The 23,551-nt window shown below is 39.3% G+C and overlaps 1 protein-coding gene across 1 annotated transcript; it reads right to left on the reverse strand.

The window, feature by feature from the left end:
• Nucleotides 1–21,627: 21,627 nt before the first annotated feature.
• LOC140319844 (TLR adapter interacting with SLC15A4 on the lysosome) lies at nucleotides 21,628–23,098 on the reverse strand. Its single transcript, XM_072397628.1, has one exon. The coding sequence runs from the start codon at nucleotides 22,707–22,709 to the stop codon at nucleotides 21,726–21,728; it is 984 nt and encodes a 327-aa protein (XP_072253729.1). The 5' UTR covers nucleotides 22,710–23,098; the 3' UTR covers nucleotides 21,628–21,725.
• Between the last annotated feature and the right edge of the window lie 453 nt (nucleotides 23,099–23,551).

Below are 23,551 nucleotides of genomic sequence, written 5' to 3' on the forward strand. Positions count from 1 at the left end.
GCGACAAGCTAAGCAAAAAGTAAATGCCACAGATCAGGTTCTCCAAATTATCTGAAGTAGTAGCTAAAAAAAATCCTTATTAAACCAGTTTTATAAACTACAATTGGCACACTTCTCTGTGGAGTGGACACACAAAAGAGTGGTGCTTCAACCAAGAGTCATAGAAACCACAAAAAAGTTCTTGCAGTCTGAACGCACATGGGAAACAATGGAGTGTGGCACAAGCACAATTGACTCTTTAGTCACATTCTTGCACTACTGTTCATTTCCTCTTTGTGTGAAAAATAAAAACATTAAAGACAAAGAACAGATTTTTTTTTAAAGCACAGCAGCAGCAGGTCCCTAGACCAAGCATTAACTGTAAAATGTACCATTCTAAGTTAATAACAACCCAAGAGTGTGATGTAATTAGAGGTTCTCATGTTTTTGTGAGCTGAGATTAACAGTATTGACAATGCAGTCGATAAAAAGGCAGCCAAGTTGTATTCAGTTAAAAAAAAGCAAAAGACTGAGGTCAGCGTGATACAACATGAGCTACATCCAGTTTGCTTATCTAGTTTCTCTGTGCATGTTTTTTTTCCAGGTGGTCAGTTCCTCGTGGGAGAGTGTGTTTCATAAATCAGAGACTGTAGGCTTCAAAACATCAGGAAAGCTGTGTACACAAGAAAACCATCGCAAAACTAGCTCATACTCAGTTTTGTATTAAGGTATATCCCAGTTGAGGGTGGATACAAGGAGTGATGAGCCACAGTGACATTCATCTGGGGCATGATGCCCTGAAAAGTGCTGCCTCAGGCTGCTCTCCACCCAAGCATGGGAGTCTTGAGATGCACCAGATCTCTTGGCAACCAGCTGCCAACAAAAAGGGCTTGTGCATAACTGCTTTTTTTATACGTAGGTTGTCAACTGAGTTTTGGACATGGGACTCATTAAACCATGCAGTTAAGCTTTATCCGTTGGCTCATTAACTGTAACGTCTATAGTGAAAACCTTTTAGTTTGCCAGACACTGGAGATGGTTTGTGTATTTATCAGGTAGTGCTACACAGATGTTCCTAAAACGAGGACAAACAGAGGCAGAGTATAAAATTGAAAAGTTAATCTCCATGTAATTTTCCAAGTAAAAAGGCACAAGAGTGCTGGCACAAGAATTTTAATGGTGATCAAAATGCTTTAAAGGTTGATATAACTTAGATCAGGGGACATTTAGATTTAAGAATTTAAACTTCCATATATTTCGAGCACAAATTTTACAGACTGGATGTTTGCAGGTTCAGACACACACACTATGTGTTCCATGGTTCAAACACTCTTGGCATCTCACACAGCCCAGTATCACCAGAAGAAATGTTGACAGGTACAATATTCCACATGTTAAAAAAATATCAGTGTCATATTCTACAGTTATGAATTATGAGATGGCACCATATCCCTAGCCAGTTGATTTCTCTGGGGCAACATCTGTGTGACATGATGATGAGGATGATATAAAATATGTAAGCCCTAGCCATGTATATCTCCAACTATGTATTTTGCAACATCTACGCCTAATCATGTTTCTTCATATGATCAGGTGGAACAACTGATTAGCTGCTCTGCTTTCGCTGGAGTGGGATTAGGTTTGGAATTAGGTTACGTGGATAATGATTCGTGATAAAAAGCAAATGCTTGTGGAGTTGTGGAGCTTCTGGTGTTGCTGTGTTTCATGCAGAGTCGGTGTGGGGTTGAGGATCATGCCGCCAAAGTTACTTGATAAAGGCGTTACAAACTTTGTTTTGCCTAAAACAGCTATCAGTATTTGGTTAAGGGTGCTTGCAGCCGGTAGATGCAATGCAGTGGGCTGTTTGTGACCCTGTGTTTGGGAGGTGTTTTCTGTGCTTATAAAAGAGGTGTGGATATGATAAATATAGCTTTTGTTCTTTGAAATCTCTCAGTCATTTGGTTTGTTTAATGTGTATTTAATGTTGTGTAGATGTGTACCAGCTTGGTTGTGGGGCATGAAAAGATAAGCAGGGCTGCCTTCTTATGTGCTGGTGGGTTTAAGTATTATGCATTAATTATAAGAAGTCCTGGTGTTACAAATATAATGACAATGTTTTGCTTTTGTATGTACAACTTGTGAGCGTTGTGAATCCATTTGTGGGTTCTCTTTGGACTTTATGACAGTTAGTTGGTTTTGTCTTTAAATGGACAAAGTAAGTTGGGAAGTATTGTAGGCTGACAGGTCCTCTCACACTATGGTGGATGAGTATTCTTGTTCCAACAGTAGCTGGGTTTTTTTGTTCTTAATGGCTGCTGAACCTGAGGTACCGTGACATGAAAGGATCACAGTAATTCTAGTCTTAAAGACTTACGAGTTGGAGGAAGTCAAAGTAAAATGTGTGAAACATAAGTAGCAGCTTTAGTAGCAGCATTGTTGTGGTTGTACGCAGTTTGAGAAATGCAATCCTTCGACACATCCAGGATGGAAACTTGATCTGGAAAAACAGGCAGCAGGAAGCATGGCGCAGAAAAAAGAGAGTCTGCAGTCCCAGACCACACAATGTAATGACATAAATACATGCACCCTCGCACACAAGTGTGCTACACATGCATGTACATTTATGTTTTTGGGACATACTGCTGTGTGACATGTTTGATGCACAATGAATATATGCTAAACTGAATGAGATCCTGTGCTCTTATCTGTTTTCATGTTGACTTTGACTGTTTGTTTTTCTCTTGCCTTTACGTTTTATAGTGTATCTTTCCATGTAAAGTGCATTAAGTTTACGTGCAATGAAATGGACTAGTAAAACTGTCATTGCCACTCCCAGCAGTGTGGATAAATACAAAAACATAATTTTGCACAAAGAAGCACCCCCCAGAGGAGGAGTGTGATCACATACCTCTCCCTCTCAATTGCTATATTTATATTTGAGAATATATTACTACAATTACATGCATTTGTGCCCAAATCAACAGTGTTAAATGTGATGCGACACATGGAAAATATACACTATGATTTACATAGCGAGACATTGGGCATAAGCATCATTGTATAGAAAGAAATATAGAAACTTTGAATGAAGACATAATGAAGTATTGGAGAGTAATGGCAATAGTCTATGTTTCTGTGGTGACTTTTTTTTAGACTTTGTGAAAATGCAGTATTGTGTGCTGTGGACCAAAATAAGTGTTACACGTTCTGTCATGAGATTGAGTTCTCTCACAGGTCTTTATTTTTCAGTTATGTTTTATTGTTGTGCGATTACAGTCTCATGGATGTCAGAATCACAAATTGGAGCCTTAATGATGATATAAGAATAGATCAATTGATTGTTGGTTCACGTTGTCACTGTCAATTGTTACTTATTTGTCAGGACTTTCATGACCTCATGTCATGGGTGGCAACCCAGAGCATTTATGTATATGTGAACATGTATGTTTAATGTGGTGCTGTCACTTCATGGCATAAATGATCCACAATAATAAAATTACAAGAATATCTGCAGATAATTCTGAAATAATTGTCCTGTCAGTCATAGTCATATATTATATTATTTTTTATATTATAAGTATTTCTCTTTTTTGGCAAATGATTTACACTCTGAATATGACTGTAGGGAGGTGGAGAAGGAGACTTTAGCTACATTTTTCAGAAACGTACAAATAGGGAAAAATGTACTGAACTGATTAATCAATGATCCAGATACCCTGGTATCTGCCATGGATAAAATATCCCCTAAAACAATATCATTTCTAGTATTGGGTATATTGTTAACACAGTATCAATATTTAATTTTCTAATATCAACAGTGACAGCCCTGATTTACAGTGACTGAATATAAGTCCATCGATTGAACGGAGGAAAAAGCATTCCTGATATATTAACATCTTTTAAATCAATATAATGCCGTGACCAGTTTGATCAATGTCAAATAATCACTCTCCTTTTGCCTTTGATTTTGAACTCCATCAGCTTTCAATAAAATTTCAACTTCTGGATCTTTCCCAACACATTCATAGCAATTTCTGGAGATTTCAAACCAAATCTTTCTCTCAGCTTTCAACAGTTTGTCAACTACAAAGAGAAATCAAAAAGCTGGATTTATTCTAATGTCTAAGATGCATGCAGCTCCTCTGCCCTTCCTCCAATGGGAAAATCAGACCTTAATCTGGTTCTCCTGACCTCTATATACTCATTGTTAAGCAGCTGTATGAACTTTGAAAAAAAATTCTCAGGAGGCTGAAGATGAACTACGGGAATGCTTTCAATCCACAGACTGGAATGCACTCATTGAACCACATGGAAATGATATGTGTGAAAGATTGCATCAGCTTTTGTGAGGAGAGTGTTATTCCCACAAGGATTGTAAGGCGGTTCCCCGGTAACAAACAGTGGATCACCAGTGACCTGAAGAGGCTACAGAACATAAAAAAGAAAGCATTCAGGGAGAGATACGGGGAGATCTTGAGGACTGTTAGAAAACATTTGAAAAAGAAGACAAGCGAGTGCAAGGAAGTGTACAGAAAAAAGCAGAAAAGAAAGCTTAAGCAAAATAACATGAGAGTTGTGTGATTAGGGATTAAAAAGATCACTAGCTTCAAGGTGAAAGAGGATCAGACTGATGGAAGCCTGGACAGAGTCTTCAGCTCAGATCAACGCTCAGCATGCTTCTCACCTGCCTCCAGCAACACAGAACACACAACCGACCTGTGCCTACCTCCTCCCTGTCACACCTCCATCACGTCACCATCCACCTCAGTTATGGATCATACCATTACTGAAACCTCCTCCTCTACCTCCTCCTCCTGCCTCTTTGTCTCCAGCAGTCAGGTGAAGAAGCTGGAAAGACTGAATCAGAACAAGGCTCCATGTCCGGATGGAGTCAGAATCATGGTTCTGAGGACCTTTACAGAACAGATATGTGGGATTTGACAGCATCTCTTCAACCTTAGTCTGAGTCAGGAGAAAGTTCCAGTGCTGTGAAAGACATCCTGCCTTGTTACAGTACCTCATGCATCTGCCTTTGGTGACCACACACCATTTGCCCTAACATCACATGTCATGAAAGTCCTGGAGAGACTGTTATTGGCTCACCTTAATGAATAAGTGAAAACCTTTCAGGACCCACTACAGTTTGCTTATCATCATGGGGTTGGTGTTGGAGATGCCATAATCTATCTGCTTCTGCATGTACACTCTCCCCTGGACAAAGCAGGCAGCACAGTGAGGATCGTGTTCTTTGATTTCTCCAAGGCTTTCAATACAATACAGCCTGTACTGTTATGCAAGAAGCTCCAGAAAATACAGGTTAATGCTTCCACAATCACCTGGATTATTAACTACTTGACAAAAGGAGCACAATTTGCGAGACTGATTGAGTTGTGTGTCTGAGAAGGTGGTCAACAGTACAGGAGCACCACAGGGGACTGTACTCTCATCGTAACTCTTTACTCTTTGCACCTCAGATTTCCAGTACAACTCCAGTCATCTACAGAAATATTCTGCAGTTGTTGGGTGCATTAGATGGACAAGAGGCTGAGTACAGGGAACTGGTCAATCACTTTGTGACATGCTGTAAGAACAGTCACCTCACCTAAACACAAACAATGTGATAGAGATGAGTGTGGATTTTAGGAGGACTGGGAGTAAGCCAAATACTGTTTCCATCCAAGTTGAAGAGGTAGAAGTGGTTGAGAAATACAAATACCCAAGGGTTCACCTGAACAGCAGACTAGAACTGGAAATGCAACATTGAGGCTGTCTACAAGAAGGGACATAACAAGCTGTACTTCCTAAGAAAGCTAAGGTACTTCATTGTATAGTGGGGCTCTTGAACGTAGCCCTGGCCTGACCCTGCCCCTAATGAAAGCCAGCTAGTATACCGCTTTCAGCTACCTCACTTTCTGTCCTGCACCTGCTGTGGCTTCCTGATTGTGGCCTCCTGGTAGGTAGCTGCATTATCTTGCATGCCAAGTCTTTTTCTTTCAAGTAATTGTTTGCTGAGCATCCTCCTTCCGTTTTTGAAGTCTTTGACATTGGAAGCTCCTGGAACCTGAGCTTAGGCTTCCTAGGTGGTGGTGAGTGGTTGTCAGCCCTTATTTATCTGTTCAGTACTGGTGAGCCTGGCTAACTGAGAGTTTTCCTTTGTTGGTTTCCTACTAGGCCAGGCCAGCTGCTGTTTTGTCCAGCTACTGTTCCCTCTCGCAACTGTTTAGTTTGTTACTTTGCCCAGCTCTGTTTCACCTTTCTTTGTTTTCATTCAAGTTTAGTGTTGATTTACTGTTGGCTTAGTTGTGTTTCAGTCTTTTGGCTTTGTTATTGTTTCAGGGGCCTTTTTACTTAAGTAATTCTTATCTTTGGTTCATTCAACTTAACTAGTTTGATTATATCTTGGTTCATTGGTTAGGTTATTCCTCGTGTTCTTTATTTTGGTTGACTGTTGATTTTGCACTGGTTGTTCCCTCTCAGGAGCAGAGTGTTGGATTGTGGGAGGGCTAAGCACTTCACATTGCTGCATGAATAGAAGCACTGAGACTCTGGTACTGATTGCACCATGTGATGAGGATTGCTGTTTAGCACCAGTGGGTAATAGTGGTAGTACCCCTCGGCACCACTCAGTCTAGCCTCTGCTTCTTCCTTTTATAGGTTTGAGAGCTATTTCAATACATTTAAAACACTTTCAATTTCAATCTTACAGAGGCCTTGTTTTAATTGTAATAATAAAGACAGGTTTCTCACCTTTTTATCTATTTTTTGGTGTCATCGTTTTTGTTTTCTTTCCTTTATCAGCTCCAGCCCAGGTTGATTTAATTTTTTGGGGATAAATATCTTAATTCTATCGTTAAAATATGTCTCTGCCTCTTTAGTCCTAACCTGTGTGCCTTATTTGTATCAAACAAAAATTCAAGAGTATTTCCTGGGGTGGCTTTGTCGGCCCTGGTTATTCTACCTACAGCCCCTCCCCAACTGTCTGCACCAAAATGTTGCATATCTTCAACACGTCTGTGGTGGAGAGTGCAATCTGTTTTGCAGCCATCTGTTGAGGCAACAGAGCCAGTGACTCAAAGAAACTGAATAAACCGATAAAGAAGACTGGCTCTGTTCTGGGAACTGCCCTGGAGCTGATTGTTCAAAGAAGAATGACGCACAAGTTGTTTAATATAAAGAACAACAGTGACCATCCTCATCATAACATTGTGTTGAAACGACAGCGTGTAATCAGTTTGAGGCTTCTTCAGCTCCGATGCAAAAAAAAAAAAAAGGAAAATATAGGAGTTCCTTTCTGCCAGCATCAATCAGTGTTTGGAATAAAAGCTGATAATGATTAAATTAAAATAAAATCACTGTAACTACATATTTTCCTTCTGAGATTAATAAAAATGTTCATTTCGTTTTGATTATCCTTCCTGCCATTTTTTTTGTGTGTAGGTAGTGTTTGATGGGATTGCCAGTCTTATAAAAACTGTCTCCTGCTTTAACTGTAAATGATGCTCATAAAACAGTGAGCATGAGCCATAACACTGAAGTTGTAAAGCTGAAAACGACTTTGCTCTGCCTTTTCTAGGGCCCATAATTCACCATTATGTATTACCCTTTTCATATTATGTGTTCATTTGATTTGTTGCAGATAGAATATTTATTGCAACAAGTCCAGATTAAATGTTGCGGATTAATGCAAAACATCAGCAAACAACAGTCAGGTTTGCAAGACACCATTTGATTTATTACACAAACACATGCAGATAAACTCTCCTGTAGAGTGCCACTGAGAGTGGAACAGTGTAGAGATGGGATTCTGGAGATGTGATGTCCTTGTTTTGGATAAATTGTGTAGTGAACATATGCCACTGGGAAGTGATCTAATTAGTCAAGGTTGAGTGGGACTGTGGCGGTGGGTTAATATGTGGGGGGGAGGGGGAGAAGCAGGGAGAGGCTGCCAAGGTCGAACCCATAAGTGTACATGTGCTACTGAATACTTACAGCACAGTAGTCCTTCGGTAGCACTCTGAGGGGTTAATTTCATTCAGTGACCATCTTCGCTTTTGCATCTTCGCTTCAGTTATCTCACTCTGCCTCTGTTTGTCCTCGCTGAACTATGTATCCTAAACAAATGTATGTCATACCATGAAATAATGCTCCTTTTCAATATGCATAGCCTATACTGGAAATGCAGGGAAGACGTGCAGGCATTAATGTCTGTGGACAGTGTGTTCCATGGAAAGTGAAATATGAAAGCCATGGAACAATAATTTATGTCCCTCTATGTCATTGTTTATTGGTCTCACAATAACTATAGTATGGATATTTTGCCTTTACAGCATATGGAGGACAGGGTCATGTTTGCATAACAAGGTGAATTATGACACCAATAACAATGTCAGAGTACCAGGAAGAGACGGAGGGGGAGGTGAGGGATGGAGAACAGGGAAAAGCAAATATATTTGAAACAAAATGTGGGTGAGAAGACATTTGTTCCTGAAATGCACATTTAGAATTAAGACAATATCATTAAGATGGGGAAGCACATCATTTTCATGTTATCTACTTAAATTCTCATTAAATTTTCCTGGAAGGGATTCTTCAACTGAAACTTACACACCTTGAGCAAGACATTTTCACATTTCTGTAAGTGATTCGTGGGCCAGGCAGTGAGTCATGCTGTCTGACTTTGTTTTGCTTCCTTAATAACTGTACCATTAAAGAGGCCTTGAAAACGAAATGTTTTCTATCTTCGAATGTTCTAAACTGAAAGCATTCAACTTTCTTCTCTTTTGAAGTGCTGTGAAGTTATTCATCTTCTGAAACCCGAGAAATCCCTTACAGGCAATTATTTCTAACATCATACAGCATATGTACCCCATTCCATGTTAAATGATAATCCCATTTATTTAATTCTTTTGTATCTTGATCTTTAAAAACTGGAAATTAATATATAGTTATGTTCTGAAGATTAATTGGGTTGAGCGATTCCTGCAACGGGGGCAAATCCTGAATTTGGAGGATTATTTGTAGATGAGCATTAGGTTCACTTGTGAGTATACGTTCAACTCAAATGATGTCACATGACTCATGTTGTGTTTGTTTGTTTTAATTGGTTATACTTTTCATCACATGTGTGTGGCACAGAGAAATTACACATATCCAGGAATGTTTTATGTAAAAAAAAATGTCTTTGTGTTTATTAATAAGTTATTATGAGGCATTACTTAAAGCTTAATCCTTCATCCATGTGCACAGGCAGACAATTTAGACGTTAGGTGAGCTGCATCCAAGGTCAAACTTTTTTTAATGGCATTTTCATGCAACAGGTTATGAAGAAGTAGAAGATTTTTTTTTTTTTTTTTTTTTCATCTTATAGCTGTTGTCAATCCATCTTGAAAACGTTTGACCAAAATCATCAACTTGTGCAGGATTTCCCTCTGGGTCATGGAAACCCAAGTTTTACATGTTTCACACAACTGAGCACTTCTGATTCAAACAACTTGGTCATTGTCAGGCTTCTGCAGAGCTGGGATGCTTTTCATTGTGATAACTTCTTCTCTCCTCCTGTGACCCTGAGATCATTTTGAAAGAGGAGAGTTGAGGTTCTTAGATTCCTGACTGAAAAGGTTTGTGCTTTGTGCAGCATGCAGTAAAATGTAAAACATGATCTTCCTCCAAGACCGTTACAAGCAATTAGATACAAAAATATACAATAAACAAATAATATAAATAATTGCTCTTAAAGAATGATAGCATATTATCTGCATAAATACAAGAGTGTAAAGGTGATTGGATGTTTATGGTTTAGAGTCTTATGACATGAGGATAGAAATTCATCCTGTGTCTCTCTCTGTTCTGACCCTGACTCATAAAACCATCAGCCTGATTTCAGCACGAGACACAAAAAGTTGTTGGAGTGGGGTGAATCTTTGATGATTGAACCACTCTGCTCGCTCACCTCCTGCTGTAGATACTGTGCAGACATGGACATGTGGGGCTCTTGGTCCCTGCGCTCTTGGCCCTTGGTCACAGCACTCTGCAAGGCCCCAGCCCGTCCCCTCTGGCTCCCGAGCTCCTTTGCTCCATGGCTGTGTGGGCTCTACCTGGGGTCCTCCTCTGTCCTCTGAGCTGGAGCATGACTTTCTTGTGATGGGCTGTCTGGTTTCTCTCTTCCTTACCACATGGGGGTTGCTGGTTGCCCGGGCCCAGGGGCCTTTCCTGTCTGCACCCCCCACCCCCCATCACTATACACAATTCAGGTAGCGCCTTTAGCATATAATTGACACACACACACATATGCACAAGCGTTCTTTCACTCACATGCTCACCCCACTATTACAATCACATTTTTGGCTTTAGTGATAATCATTAACTACAGTGATTTCCTTCTCATATACATATACTTGTTGCTTGTAATGTTGTTGCTGTTTATTTGTTTGTTTGTTGTGTGTTTCTTTCCATTTATGTGTCTGTAGGTGCTTCTGGCGATCCTGTGTATGGCCGCAGTTTGCTTTCTTCTCTCTCCACAGATGCAGTAGTTGGTTCCTCAGTTTTTGGCTATTGGTGCCCACTTGGATGTGGGTAGAGTTAAATGGTCCATTATCACCTGTCCACAGATTACACTGAAAGGCTACTCTGTGGTTTTGCAACACACTCGATCATTCGTGCCTTCAGGACACAAGTTCAAGACCAAAGTAAGAGACGCTTTTTCACTTCCTAGGTTGGGTTCAGTTCATGACACAACACTTTCTCAAAAGATTGTCACTTCAGCACTAGATTTATGCAATAAAATGAGTTAGTGTTAGGGAAAGAAAAACCACATGGTTAGGGCTGCTCTCACGAACACTAGCAGTTGCATATTCAACTAAATTAATTATGAGCCATTTAGGCTTGCATGAACAAACATGCCATGGGAATATATTTGGGTGGAGAACTGTCGTACACAGCTTTTGCCTAATCAGAATGTAATGTTCTGTGTCAGGATGCTCTCCACAGCGCCAATGTAGAAAGTCTTCAGAGGTCTGAGACAGAGGAAACAAATATGTCACAAGAGAAAGTAACATTAGGACATAGAGAGAAACCCAGCGAGCACTTTTGGGCGGCTTGGAGAAAAAATTATTAACATAAAAATACTTCTAGAAGAAGTAGCATGAAATAAACACTGGTTAGATTAGTCAGGCCAGCAACCCCAGATCAGAAACACGGGCTTCAAAACACTAGTTGATTCAGACTGACCCAATGGAACCAAAAATATTGCATCCAGCTGTTCCGAACATTCTTGCGTCTCCTCCTAACATCTGTAGCTCTCTCACATCCTCACAGAAAGGAGCTAAAAGACGAAAGCAGAGATGCAAGTAAAGGAAGTGAAGAGGCATATCAGAAGGACCTTGATTAAGACATAATGAGCCGTGCACCTAAACCAGGTTTGGTGTAGCAGGTGAACATCTAAAACATTCATGGCAAGAAGTCCAGAACTGAGCAACACTGATTTTGTTGATGCCACACAATCAACAGCTAAGTGTGTTAGCTATGCTTGACTTAACCTGTTCAGGAAATAGTTCGTTTTCATTAATATAGAAAACTGAGCCCACTCGTTCTATATCAGCACCACTTGTTTGATCACTAAACAACTACAAACAGTATGTATTTCCCCTATCATTTGGCATCATGTGCAGTAAGTGCAGCTAAGCTTGTAGCTTCCCTGAAATGTGCACACAATTTACTGTCAGAAAGCTTACCTTGAATTTGTCTCCACTTTGCTCAGTGAACTACAAGTCGAAGACAGAGTACATATGAATGGGCCACATTCCAATAACTTATCCAGCAACTATTTACTGATGACCTAAATCAGTCTATGTTGGCACACACTGACAAACATTGATTGTAATCATTGTTTGTCTAAACAAAGGAGTTCAGGGTCTTCAACTATGACAACAGACTGTAGTTTTAAAGTATGCCACATTTCGCTTGTATTCATTTAGTCCTTGATTCTTTCATAACAAGTTCTTTCCAATTATGCCTCCTTCTTTTTTTACAAGTTCAAATATTGGCCTTGCTTAACTAAAAAAAAATCTTTTCCACATCATTCTGCCTCTTCTACAAAGTTAATTTGTACCAGTATTTTTTTCCTCTCTCTTCAGGGTGTTGCTTTCTATACATGTTTGCTTTTACCAAGGCCAAGGCTTTTACAAAATCCCAGGTGAACTTGTTGAACTTCTTGTTTATAAGCATCCATCTCTGCTGAACTACTTTTTAAGAGAACTACACTGTGAACAGATCAACAACAATAATAAAATCAGTGACAGGTGAAGTGAATTATGTAGAGTGATTGTATAATGCTGGCCTCCAAGTTTACCTGATGTCAGAGTAATCGTGAATCTATGATTTGCAGTAAAAACTCGAACTAGATCATAGATTAACTTTACATTGCAACCTAACTTTTAAATGAGCTCCAGATATGAAAACAACATTCATTTCTAACACCTCTTGATTATATTTTAAACTTTATTTCCAGGAAAGTTGAGATGCTTTCTAAAAAGCAACAAAAATGTCAATCTGTCATTAGATAATTCGCTTTAGCCTTTATTTAACAGACACCAGAACAAAGGAAATGGGTATCGGTGTCTTCCTCTGACCAACTTATTTTTTTTAGAACAAATCTTCAAAAAAAAATCTAGAATTTGATGCCAGCCACACACTCAAAAACAGTTTGGATACAGACATAGAAAGACAGAATGTTTTATATAAGATGCAAGTAACACTGTTCTGGAAGATTTGACAATCTTCCTTTTAAAGTGTTAAAGGTGAGGATGTTAGGATTGGGTGTAAAAGGAACATTCAACTAATACCTAGGCTTTCCCAGCAAGGATGGCTCATGCTTTGTGCCAAACTCCCTTAGAAAAGAATCAGTCCATTCAAAAACGAGTTCTTTGATGCAAAAATTCTCAAAGCACATGATTTTGGTCTTTCAACATCTGTTTAGCAAAATATTGTGAAAAGACTTGGTTATTCTGGGAAAATCTCTGTGTCTAATGGCGAAGGACAGGAACCACCTTTGGATATCTGAACTTTCAGTTGGTTCATTAAGAAAAAACATCATGTGACTGTGATCTGTATAGTCACATGAAATTTATTTAATGAAAATTATGCATGAAAGATACTTCATTGATTCCTTAAGTCAGTTTGTATTATTGAAGTATACAAAATAGACTAATTAGTCATCAGCCATTTGTAAGTATAAGGAGTCACTGTGTAGTTATTGCTATGGGCAGGAATAACCTCCAATACAATTCTTTGTTGACCAGAGTGGGGTCCTATATCGCCAGGACTTTCAGCCTGATGGTGCCGAGGCAGTGTTACAGTTGCTGTTGCCTCGAAGGAGGAGGTTCTCAGACGCATAGCCAGTGGGGTGTTGAGAGAACCCTGGAGCTGCTACGCCAGCAGTGTTATTGGCCAGGTATATCTGCTGACAAGGCACACTGGTGCCATACTTGTGAGAGGTGCCAGGTTGCCAAAGACACTCAACCGGCCTTGTGTAGTTCCATGTGTTGGCTTCTTAGCCAAATGAGATTCTTGCCATAGGCTTCTCTGTGCTGGAACACACCCATTGTGGGATGGAAAATGTTCTGGTGATGACTGATGATCAGTAAGTACAGGTTTGCCATTGCTACCCGTAATCAACAAACCCCAACTGTGGCACATACTTAGTGTATAGTATGTGTATAGTGTATGTCACGTGTGTTATTTTGTTTTTTGGGGGGGGGGCTTTTCATCCCCCTCCGGACCCAATTCTCCCACTAGTAAGCACTGAATAGGTCCCCCTCCCCCATCTCACCGTATCGCTGTGTGCATGTTAGTTCTTATGGTTTTTAAACTAAAGTTTATAATAAGATAAACCTTTTTCTTTTAAACTGGAACCACGTCTCCTGCCTTATGTAAACAAGCTTGCATGCCCTGTGGTTGGTGTAACCACTGTGAATTATTTCCCTTGGTGAAATTCCCAGGGCGGCGTTGTCGCTTCACCCATCTACTCTTCTTTAACAACTCGTATCTAGATACTCCCTGGGTTATTGCCACACTTAGTAGTAATTAAGCCAGGTAAAGAAGGGGGTCAGGTGAATTCAATCATATTTTTTGAAGTTTTCTTGGCTAGCCCAACAGTGCATTTGAGTACATGTGAAGGAAGAGTTCAGTATAATTGTCATCATGAGGGCTGTGTATTTCTTCCCCTGCTTAAAGAAAAAAAATCATAGAGAAACTTTCAGAAAGGGAGTTTTCTCTTCATTTTCCATCTTAAAAGGTTGAAAGAGCACATCATTCATGATTACTGCCCTGTCTCTCTTTCAGCCTTATGATGTCTGACTCAAAGTGATGTCACTCATTTCTTATCTCTATAGAACCTTTTGAAAATCAGACTTGAGAATATTTTGTGGTCCAGTCTTAAAGCTTTGACCTTGTACAGATGCCCAGAGATTACATATTGTCTAATCTCACGAGTGCTGCGACCATCTGAAAATATTGTACCATTTTTAGATTTTTTTATGTATTCTTCTTTACCCATTTCACTTGATATAAAAAAAGCTAAGCATTAATTATGCAAATCTCGTATGGACGGCATAAACCCTTGTAGTCACACCCTTCCTCATTACACTAACACATCACCTAAATGATTGATTCCAATAACAATTTAAAATTACATGTGCATAGAAATGATTAGGTCAGAATACTGGTTTGACTAATAATTATGCACACAATGTCTGTCTCTGACCAGAGATCCAAATCTGCAGTTATGAAAGTTGCGTGTTGCCTCCCGTGTTGACTCCTGTTGTGCATATTTACTGTCATGTATAAAGAAAGAACACACTCTTTCATTCTAAGGTCTTAAAAGTATGAACATTTAAAAAAAAAAAAAAAGATGAATTACCCCATGATTCAGCAGCTTGTTGAACCACCTTTAGCTGTAATGACATGAAATAATAATTATCTATATGATGTTATTAATCTCCCACATTTTTTTTGTGTACAACATTGCTTTAGATGGCCTTACATTTAACTATAATATTTTGGTATACAGAAGAGTTCAAGTCGACTCAATGACTGCAGGGTGTTTGACAGTTGGGATGAGGTGTGTTTGATAAGCTGTGTTTTCTCCAAACCTGGTGCTATGTACTATGACCAAACATCTCCACTTTGGTTTCATTGGCCCAAAATACATTCTTCCCGAAGTGGTTTGTTCAGATACAGCTTTGCAAAAGGCTTTGCTGTCATGTTTTTTTGTGGGGTTTTTTTTTCAGGGAGAAGAGACTTTCAGGATAAATGGTGGAGAGATAGGGACCCAAATGATGGCACAGTGATGACAGGCGGTTGATAGTAGAGAACTATAAACTATAACAAAAAGCACAGCCAAGCCGGGACACCATAAAACTAAAGTGTGAGTAGTGAGTAATGACAGCAAGGATCTGACAATGACTATGAGAAAAAGGGGAGCTCAAATACAAAAAAGTTTGTAGTGAATGGTAGCAGCTGAGACAATTGGACACAGGTGAAGTGAATGGAACTAATGAACAGACATGGAAGCTGAGGTAACTGTGTGAGAGAATGGAACAGGAACTAACATAACTGAATCAAGACAAGACTAATGACAAGAACAACTTATAAAGACCAAACATGAGTAGCTTAAAAATCAAACTAAATACTAGAATGCAAAATGAAGAAAGCCTGATAACAAACCTTGAACTCAAGAACACAAACCAAAGTGAAACAATGATCTCAGAAACCCATGACCAAAGTCCAAAAAATGCTCAAACCCTGACAACCTATCCAATTCAGTCTTTTTCAAATTGTAACTTTAACAAACTTTAACATTTAACATGCTAAGTGAGGCCCGTAGAGTCTGAGATATAGCTCTTGGAGTTATCTGCAGTTTCTCTGAGCAGAGCATGATCTGACCTTGGTGTAACTTACTGAGACATCTACTTTTGGGGAGATTTACATCTGTTCTGAATGTTCTCCACTTAGGAATAAACTTTCTTAATGTAAAATGTCCTTATGAACCTTCCCAGATTGATGGGCAGCATCAATTAATTCTCTAAGATCTTTCCTGATCTCTTTCCTTTTTGGCTTTGTGTTAACACACACCTGAAAGCTCCAGACCAACAAACTGCCAAAAATTCTAAATTGAAAGAGGTATTCACACTTAATGATAATCATTTAATTGAGTGTATTTGATTAGCATTGCCTGGCTGCTTATTGCCCTTTTAATCTCAATGGAAGCAGTGAGGCTTTTTTTCTATTTGGCTTGTTTTTGTGGTTTTTTTTTAAATGTATTAATTAATGATGACACAGTGCAACATACTATGTATATCTCCAGGTTGTATTTATCTATTTATTTCTCCATTTTAAAAGCTGGTAAGAACCAGTTGATCTTCTAATGTCCTGTTACGTAAAACCTGAGAATCATGTATCAATGTACTTTCTTTTTCACATCACTGTGAAATGTTTATGATGCAAATATTAATGATGCACAGAACATACAGGTTGGATGTTTAGACTTAAGCTTAGCTTATTCATAAATGTTTGGTAATAAAGTAGCTAACAAAGGGAGACATAACAAGGGATAAAGAGCAAGTGTGTCGCAAAATCTAGAAAATCAGGTCCAAATGTGCGTTGATAAGAATCACCATCATCCAACTTTTACACTGTAAATAGGAAGACCATGATATCACAGGCTTGCTTTAAAAAGTGGCACTTCTAAAATAAAGATACTCCACAAAAAAACAAGCTTAACAAACTATCGGACAACGTAGTGTTGTGAAAAGCCTATTGCAGATAAGGTATCAGCAAAACCCCAAGTATACTAAATAATTTTACTAGTAGAGAGGAACATGTGGATAAAATCTGTTTTTCCAGCCAGCTGCCATCTACATTCATGGGTACTGTGTGCTGTGATATATAGTCAAACATGAACAGATTATGTTTCCCAGCTCTTTGAGAGCACAGATTCTGCCGCTCTGCTGTCTCTCAAGGTTTCTCTCTGTCTGCTCTGGCTTAACCAAGGTCACCTGTGCCCCTACAGGCTCCCTGCAACCTTGAGCGGCTAACTGACCGGGAAATGTGTGTTCTCCCATTCTACCACCTATGTGTCCCAGTGTCAATCAGCCAGATACAGAGCAGGGCTGTCATCAAATGTTCCAGCATGCTGCCACTGGGACATTATGTCACTCCAGTAGATTTAATCTGAAAACAAAGGATGTTTGCTCAAGGCCACCCGTGAACTAAGGAGAAAGAGTTCAATTTATCAACAAATGTTAATTGAATTAAGTGCCTCGAACTATAAACTGAATCCTGAAATGCATTCTCTAATGTGTGTGTTTGAAAGGATCAGGCTTATTTTCTTCTTTTTTTTAATTAAATATTTGCTTCAATTTGCAAGTCAGGAGGATCTTTAACATTTACCATCAGTCACAATATACATATATAAGTAAACCAACATGACTCCTTAAATTAACAAGGCTACATAGTAAAAGCTTTTAAAATAAAAGTAAGCTACAGAGTGCTACAGGCATAAAAGCCACAATACTGAGTATACCTGGGACCTTGGTTTACGTGTGAAATCTTGCGACCTTGCCTCTACTGCCCTCCATGTTTAAAGCTCTTTGTGACAAAGAAATTACTTTATGAACCTCTGAAAGACACTCCAGCACTTCAGCCTCCCTTTTAGTTTCATTTCTAAACCATGAAAGAAGCATTATTTAAAAATCTCTCCAGCCTGCTTTTCATATTCTCTGTCTCTGTCACTGCTCTTATGTCACTGTGTTTCTGTCACCATTTGACATTAATTGAACTTTCTGTTAAAGAGAAGGTAAATGATTTGCATAATTTGCCAAATTTGGTGGAGTTGAGGCTTTGTGAATAAATACGTGTATACATGTATACATGTATTTAGTGTTACCTTCAGCCCTTTTAAACAATTCAGCTAAACAACCTCTGCTGGAACAACGGATCTGCTTTTCATTTGCCCAAGGTCTGTGGAAATCACTTTCTTTGAATGCGCTCACACCACTGAGCTTGGCATTGGCTGAATCATATTTGTATGTGAGCATTTCTGTTTAAGTCTGTAAGGACTTGGTTCTTTTTAAGATCTACCTGGAATGTTCAAACCAGATATAAGCAGAAATACCAAACATGTGTCTCTGCAGCCTTGAGACTTCACAGGGCTCCGACTATGTGGCAGCTCAGTAAACACAGTTTCCTCTTGTGGCTCTCTGTTTGGACAGGAAACAAGGAAGCTGATCAAACACCGGCCCAGAAGGCCATGGCCAAACTAAGCTGGAATGGAGTTGCAGGTCTTTCAAAGTACTTTAAATGATAAAGAGGAGACAAATGTCACTTCCGATGTGCAAATGTTCCTTCTTTAGTGTCTCAGTTGTACAATTTGTACAATATTTTCCCCAGACACATCATGCAGCTAAGATATTCTTATCTAAAGCCGTAACCAGTATCACAAACACACTGTAAAATTTGGTGTAAGTGCCTGTAAGAGCCCAGTCCCTATGACATCATAGTCTGAAAGCAGGAGAGCACAGACGATAAGAAAGATTAACTGGGTGGATAGATGGAGGCTGCATGAAGAGGAGGGATAAGAGGCACAAGGGCAGAGGGCTTAATAAGTTAGGTGATCATGCTCCCCTCTTGTGACTGTTTTTCAAACTGCAGGAAAGCCATGAATGATGCTACTAGTGTGGGGGAAATTTAATCTTTTTTCTATTGATGCAAAGCAGCTGATTTAGATGTGGCCAAAGTGATTTTTTTTTAAAAAATGTATCTCTTTTTGGTTTAATTTCAGTAGTTCTTCAAATGGTCCAACATCTCACAAAAATAAAAGAATAAAGAGACAAAACAAAAACTGAAAACACATTTGTGCATCAGAACTTTGTTTTGACATATTTCCTCTCTACATACTGTATTTCCTCTCTCATTAATCACTCATTAATAACCTCAGGAGCCAAAATCTATGTATGCTGCCAATGTGATTGTACTTTTTATTTAAGTAGAGAATTGTTCCATTGTTTGTTATAACAAAAAAAAATACATCTATTCCTCCTTCATCAGTGAAAAATCCAGAGTCTATATGATAGAAATTATATTACTGCAGTATTAACTATTATTGAATGTATGCTATTGTTATAGATGGACAACAAGATAGAAATCATAGCTGAAGTGCTGCAGAGAGAGAGAGAGGAAGGTGTTGTAGATATCTTCAGAGGACGCCATCAATGGGTTAGGGTGTTGCTTTTGTAGCTTTGCAACAACTTAGCTGATGAGTACATGTGCAGCATTGTCAGGTAAGTGAACTTACTCAGTGGACAACTTGGACAGCAACTCCCGGACAACAATTCAACATCTAAAGTGCAGGGACGCTCCTTTTCAGTGACATGTTCCAGATTACACCATCTGTTATTATCAAGCTCGGTAATCCTCCTTGCTTTTATCTCTCTGTCTGCAGTCTCTGTCTGACTGTGTAGTTGTAAAGCTGAGTAGAGAGGTGTTAGAGTTGCTTCTGAAGTCATGTCTTGATGACAAAAAATAATATTGCCCTCCTGACGTTCCTGCTGTGAGGGCTCCAAGCTTATCCATTTTATCTGCCAGTGATCTCACGCTTTCCATGTTGATCAAGGGAAGAAATGGTTTAAACTCCTTACATGTTTTTCTCCATTTTGTTCCTGATCTGCATCCTAGACATCTCCTCTTCAACTCATCTTGATTTGGGGTATTTTTCCAGGCATCATTTGGACTTTGGAAAGCTAAATCTAAAGAAGATGCCAAGAAAGATGCAGTATGTCCAGAGCTAATGCAACAGGCTGCCTACCTATAGGGAAGGACCATTCTGGAAATTCAATTACGAATTGAATTTAACAGAATCTAATACTTAATTACTCTCCAGAGGACAATTTCATTGTTGCATCATTAATCATTGGGGGGAAATAGATAGATGAAAAGGGTAAGAATTCAAATCAAAATAAAAATCAGTTAAACTCATAGAAAACTGGAGGTGTATTTCACAGAGAGACGTGGTTGAAATCTTCAGAGAGAAGTAAGTAGTACTTCACTGAAAAGTTTATTTTCAAGGCACAAGAAAATGCTTACTGAATAACAATGGATAATCTAAGTCAGAATCTTTCTGGGGTTTTTTTCAGACCTTTAAATTATTACATTCTTACCTTTAACACGATCCCATCAGGGAGGTGCCAGATTTGTTCTTTTTGCAGCACTAAAACCAACACGAAAATACAGCAAGACTCATAGGCCATTGTTCTAGAATGCCGCTGTTCCAGTGGCAGACTGCTGCAGTACCTCTGGACATATCATGTCTAAATTTGCATCTATCTAAGATTTTCTACTGAGCTTGTTTCCATGAAAAAAAAATTTTTTCTAGATTTCTGCACTGGTTTTTATACTGTGCTGCTGGAATTATCCCTGCTGATAACTGAGGCTCTTTTATAAATCTGTTATGATGCGTAATCGTGGCAATGGGACAGTTGTTTGCATGTGGGAGCAGTTGATTTAGCTTTTCCGCCAAATCTAGATTAGTTGAAGAGAGGATGTCCAATATACAGAGAGAAACAAAACTGAGAGAAAGGAGGAGTAATCTTAAACCATTTCTTTCCTTGATCATCATGGGAAGTGTGCGATCACTGGCGGATCAAATAGATGTGCTTGGAACCCTGATGAGGATGCAGCAGGAATATCAAGAAGGCAGACAAAGACTACACAGAGAATCAACAGTGGAGGTTACTCGGGCACCCAGTTGTTGAACTGTTGCCTGTGGGTTCCTGCCCGTGCTGTCTACTGATAGAGTTCACCTGTGTTACCTGCCGATGCTGCACGTGTACTCGTCAGCTAAGTTGTTGCCAAGCTACAAAGGCAACGCTCCAATCCATTCATGGCGATCTCTGAAGATTTAAGTCACCTGTCTCTCTGCTACACTTCAAATTTCAAAGTGTTTGTAATTTTTTTTAATTTATTTTTTTATCTTGTTATCTATAACAGTAGTATATCATTCAATTCATAGTCAATTTAGTTGAATAAAGAACTATAACCAGCCTTGAGCAGAAGTCTAAGCGCGGTTCTCAACATAATCAGTTCAGTCAGGAATTCCATGAAGACAAAAAAGATCGAGAAACCACGAGGGACCTTGTTTGAAAGTAGCCAGGGCGGCTGGTGCAAGCTTAAAGACAAAACGTGGTCACAATAAAATAGGATTTTTTTTTCTACAATGTAATTACTTTTCTGTACAGTAAAAGCAAAGAGAAGCAGCAATAAGCATAATTATCAAGTGATCGTGACCTTTATAGCATGAATGAAATGGTGAAGTCACGATGCACCTGGTTTCATGACAAAGAAATACATCTAACATACAATTAAATTATACATGATTCTGATTCTTGTTTATAGCTCTGGCAAGCATTACCTTCAACGGTACCACGGTACTTTTGATGGTGTGTTCAGTCTGAAATTAGTGTTCTTTGGAAAAAAAAGAGAAATAGCAGTTTCAGTTTTCAGTTCCTCTTTATTGTCTCACACTTGACACTGACTTGCATTAAAACTGCACAAAAACAACATATTCAATTTGGTTTCAATAACCTAGAGCTGATGACAGAAAAATAAATGAAATGCAGTTCCATCTTTTTTCTTCTTTTTTTTTGGGGGGGGGGGGGGGTAAAATAAATTGAATGGCAGGATAAGAATATAGTTCCTTAATGCTGGGGTTGCTCCTCTTTGTTTTCTGCGAGCTGCTCTCTGGATGCCTCATTTGAAATCTGCAGAAAGGGTGTGCTGATCTCACTTGACTGCATGTCACCAGCCACCCGCAAAAAGCAGCTCAGAACCATGTCCTTAGCCAGGCTGGCTTCGAGATTGCCTTCACGACTGAGCTGCAAAGTGATCTGGTCGAGGCTGGTCAGAACAAGCTCTGAGCCCAGTAGAGGGCAAATGTTGCCAGTACCAGAATCTGAACCATCTGAACCTTCTCTTACCATGTTCTCCATCATGTATTGCTGGTATAAATCCAAGAGTTTTTGCTCCAGGTAGTGATTTAGAAGGGAATTGGAAAATGGACCTTCACGTCCTTGGAACAAAAAGCTTTGATCACGGCCACTACCTTGTCTCCAGTGATTTGAACCTCTCCTCAGTGGATACAGCAGCCCACTCTGAGACGCTTGTCCTGGGGGAGAATCCTCCACAGCTGGAGGGACATCGCAGGATTGGAGGAAAGGACCGACAGCATGCGCCTCAGTACAGACCCGCAGCTCACCATCATTGGCTGACAGAGGCAGCACCTGGTCACCTCCAATATGGAGGTCACTATAGTTTTTACAAATGCTCTGGCAGAACGAGGGAACCAAGAAAGGGGTATCGCCACCTGAGCAATCCTCGGCTGGGATCTTTATCTCTGGAGAGATTTCTCTGCCTGGAAAGGCTCCCTGAATATTTAAGGACTGCAAAGGAGGAATGAAAAACTCCAATGAAGCACTTGTGTTGTCTGAGTAACCCATTTGTTCCTGGGAGCTGTGATGAATGAGCCGAGTTGGTCTGGTGGAGCCAGGTACAAGGGCAACTTTCGATGGATTATGAGCCCTCCGGAAAGACTTTTGAGGAGGGATGGAGTCCAGGTCCTCCACTTCCCCGTAGGTCATCCTCAGCAATCTGCCCTCACAAAGCATGGCTGCAAGAAAGATCATATACTTGTTAACTCATAAAACCCTATACTGTTATTAAATTTCAACCTAACACACCCCCAAATGTAGTCAGCTGAATAACTATAAGACTCAAAGAAAAAAAATACAAAAACACTGGGCTCTGTGGAATCCTTAAAGATTTTTAAAACTTCTCATGACCAGACAATATGCTGAAACAAAGACATTTTGGAATTAGCATAAAACTTAATCATTCTCAAATGATTCTTGATGTCTAAAACAGTTTAAATGTGAAAATGTCCCAAATTTGTACTTTGAAGTCCTAAACTGATCCCTCAAACAGGCTTTGCAATTTAACTCAGACATCTTCCTACCTTGAACCAGAGTCCCACTTTTTGAACCAGGGGAAAAGTGTCCACAGTCAAAATGTTTTCTTTTAAAAAAAAACGCAGCAATTTATTTTTCACGATCGGTATGAATAAGAGTGCACATGTGCGTGAATGTTGTATTTATACCATGCTAAGAGGAAGTGCAAGCGTTTTTTCACTCTCTTTCCATTTAGGCAAACTTGGTGTTGCAGCTGCTCTCATCCTGAACGCATCCAAACTCCTTGGCAGCATTATTACAAACACGATTACGTATCACTTCCTTAAACATGTCTTTTGTTTCTACATTTCTACTAAACTTAGCACGCACTTACCTCTCCGTTGATATTTCGCCTGCAAAAATAAATTAAACAGTTTGACGCAGAGTGACACGAACATTCGCTGTAAATAGAAAACAGTAATGTTTCGTTTCTGGGTAAAAAAGAAACAGGTGTTAAATGCAGAAGAAACTCATATTTGATTCAAAAAGAAAAAAAAGAAAATCTCGACACGGAAAGCGGC

This window comes from Leuresthes tenuis, unplaced genomic scaffold, assembly GCF_036924035.1.
Source record: "Leuresthes tenuis unplaced genomic scaffold, fLeuTen1.0.hap1 SCAF_12, whole genome shotgun sequence".
NCBI lineage: Eukaryota > Metazoa > Chordata > Actinopteri > Atheriniformes > Atherinopsidae > Leuresthes > Leuresthes tenuis.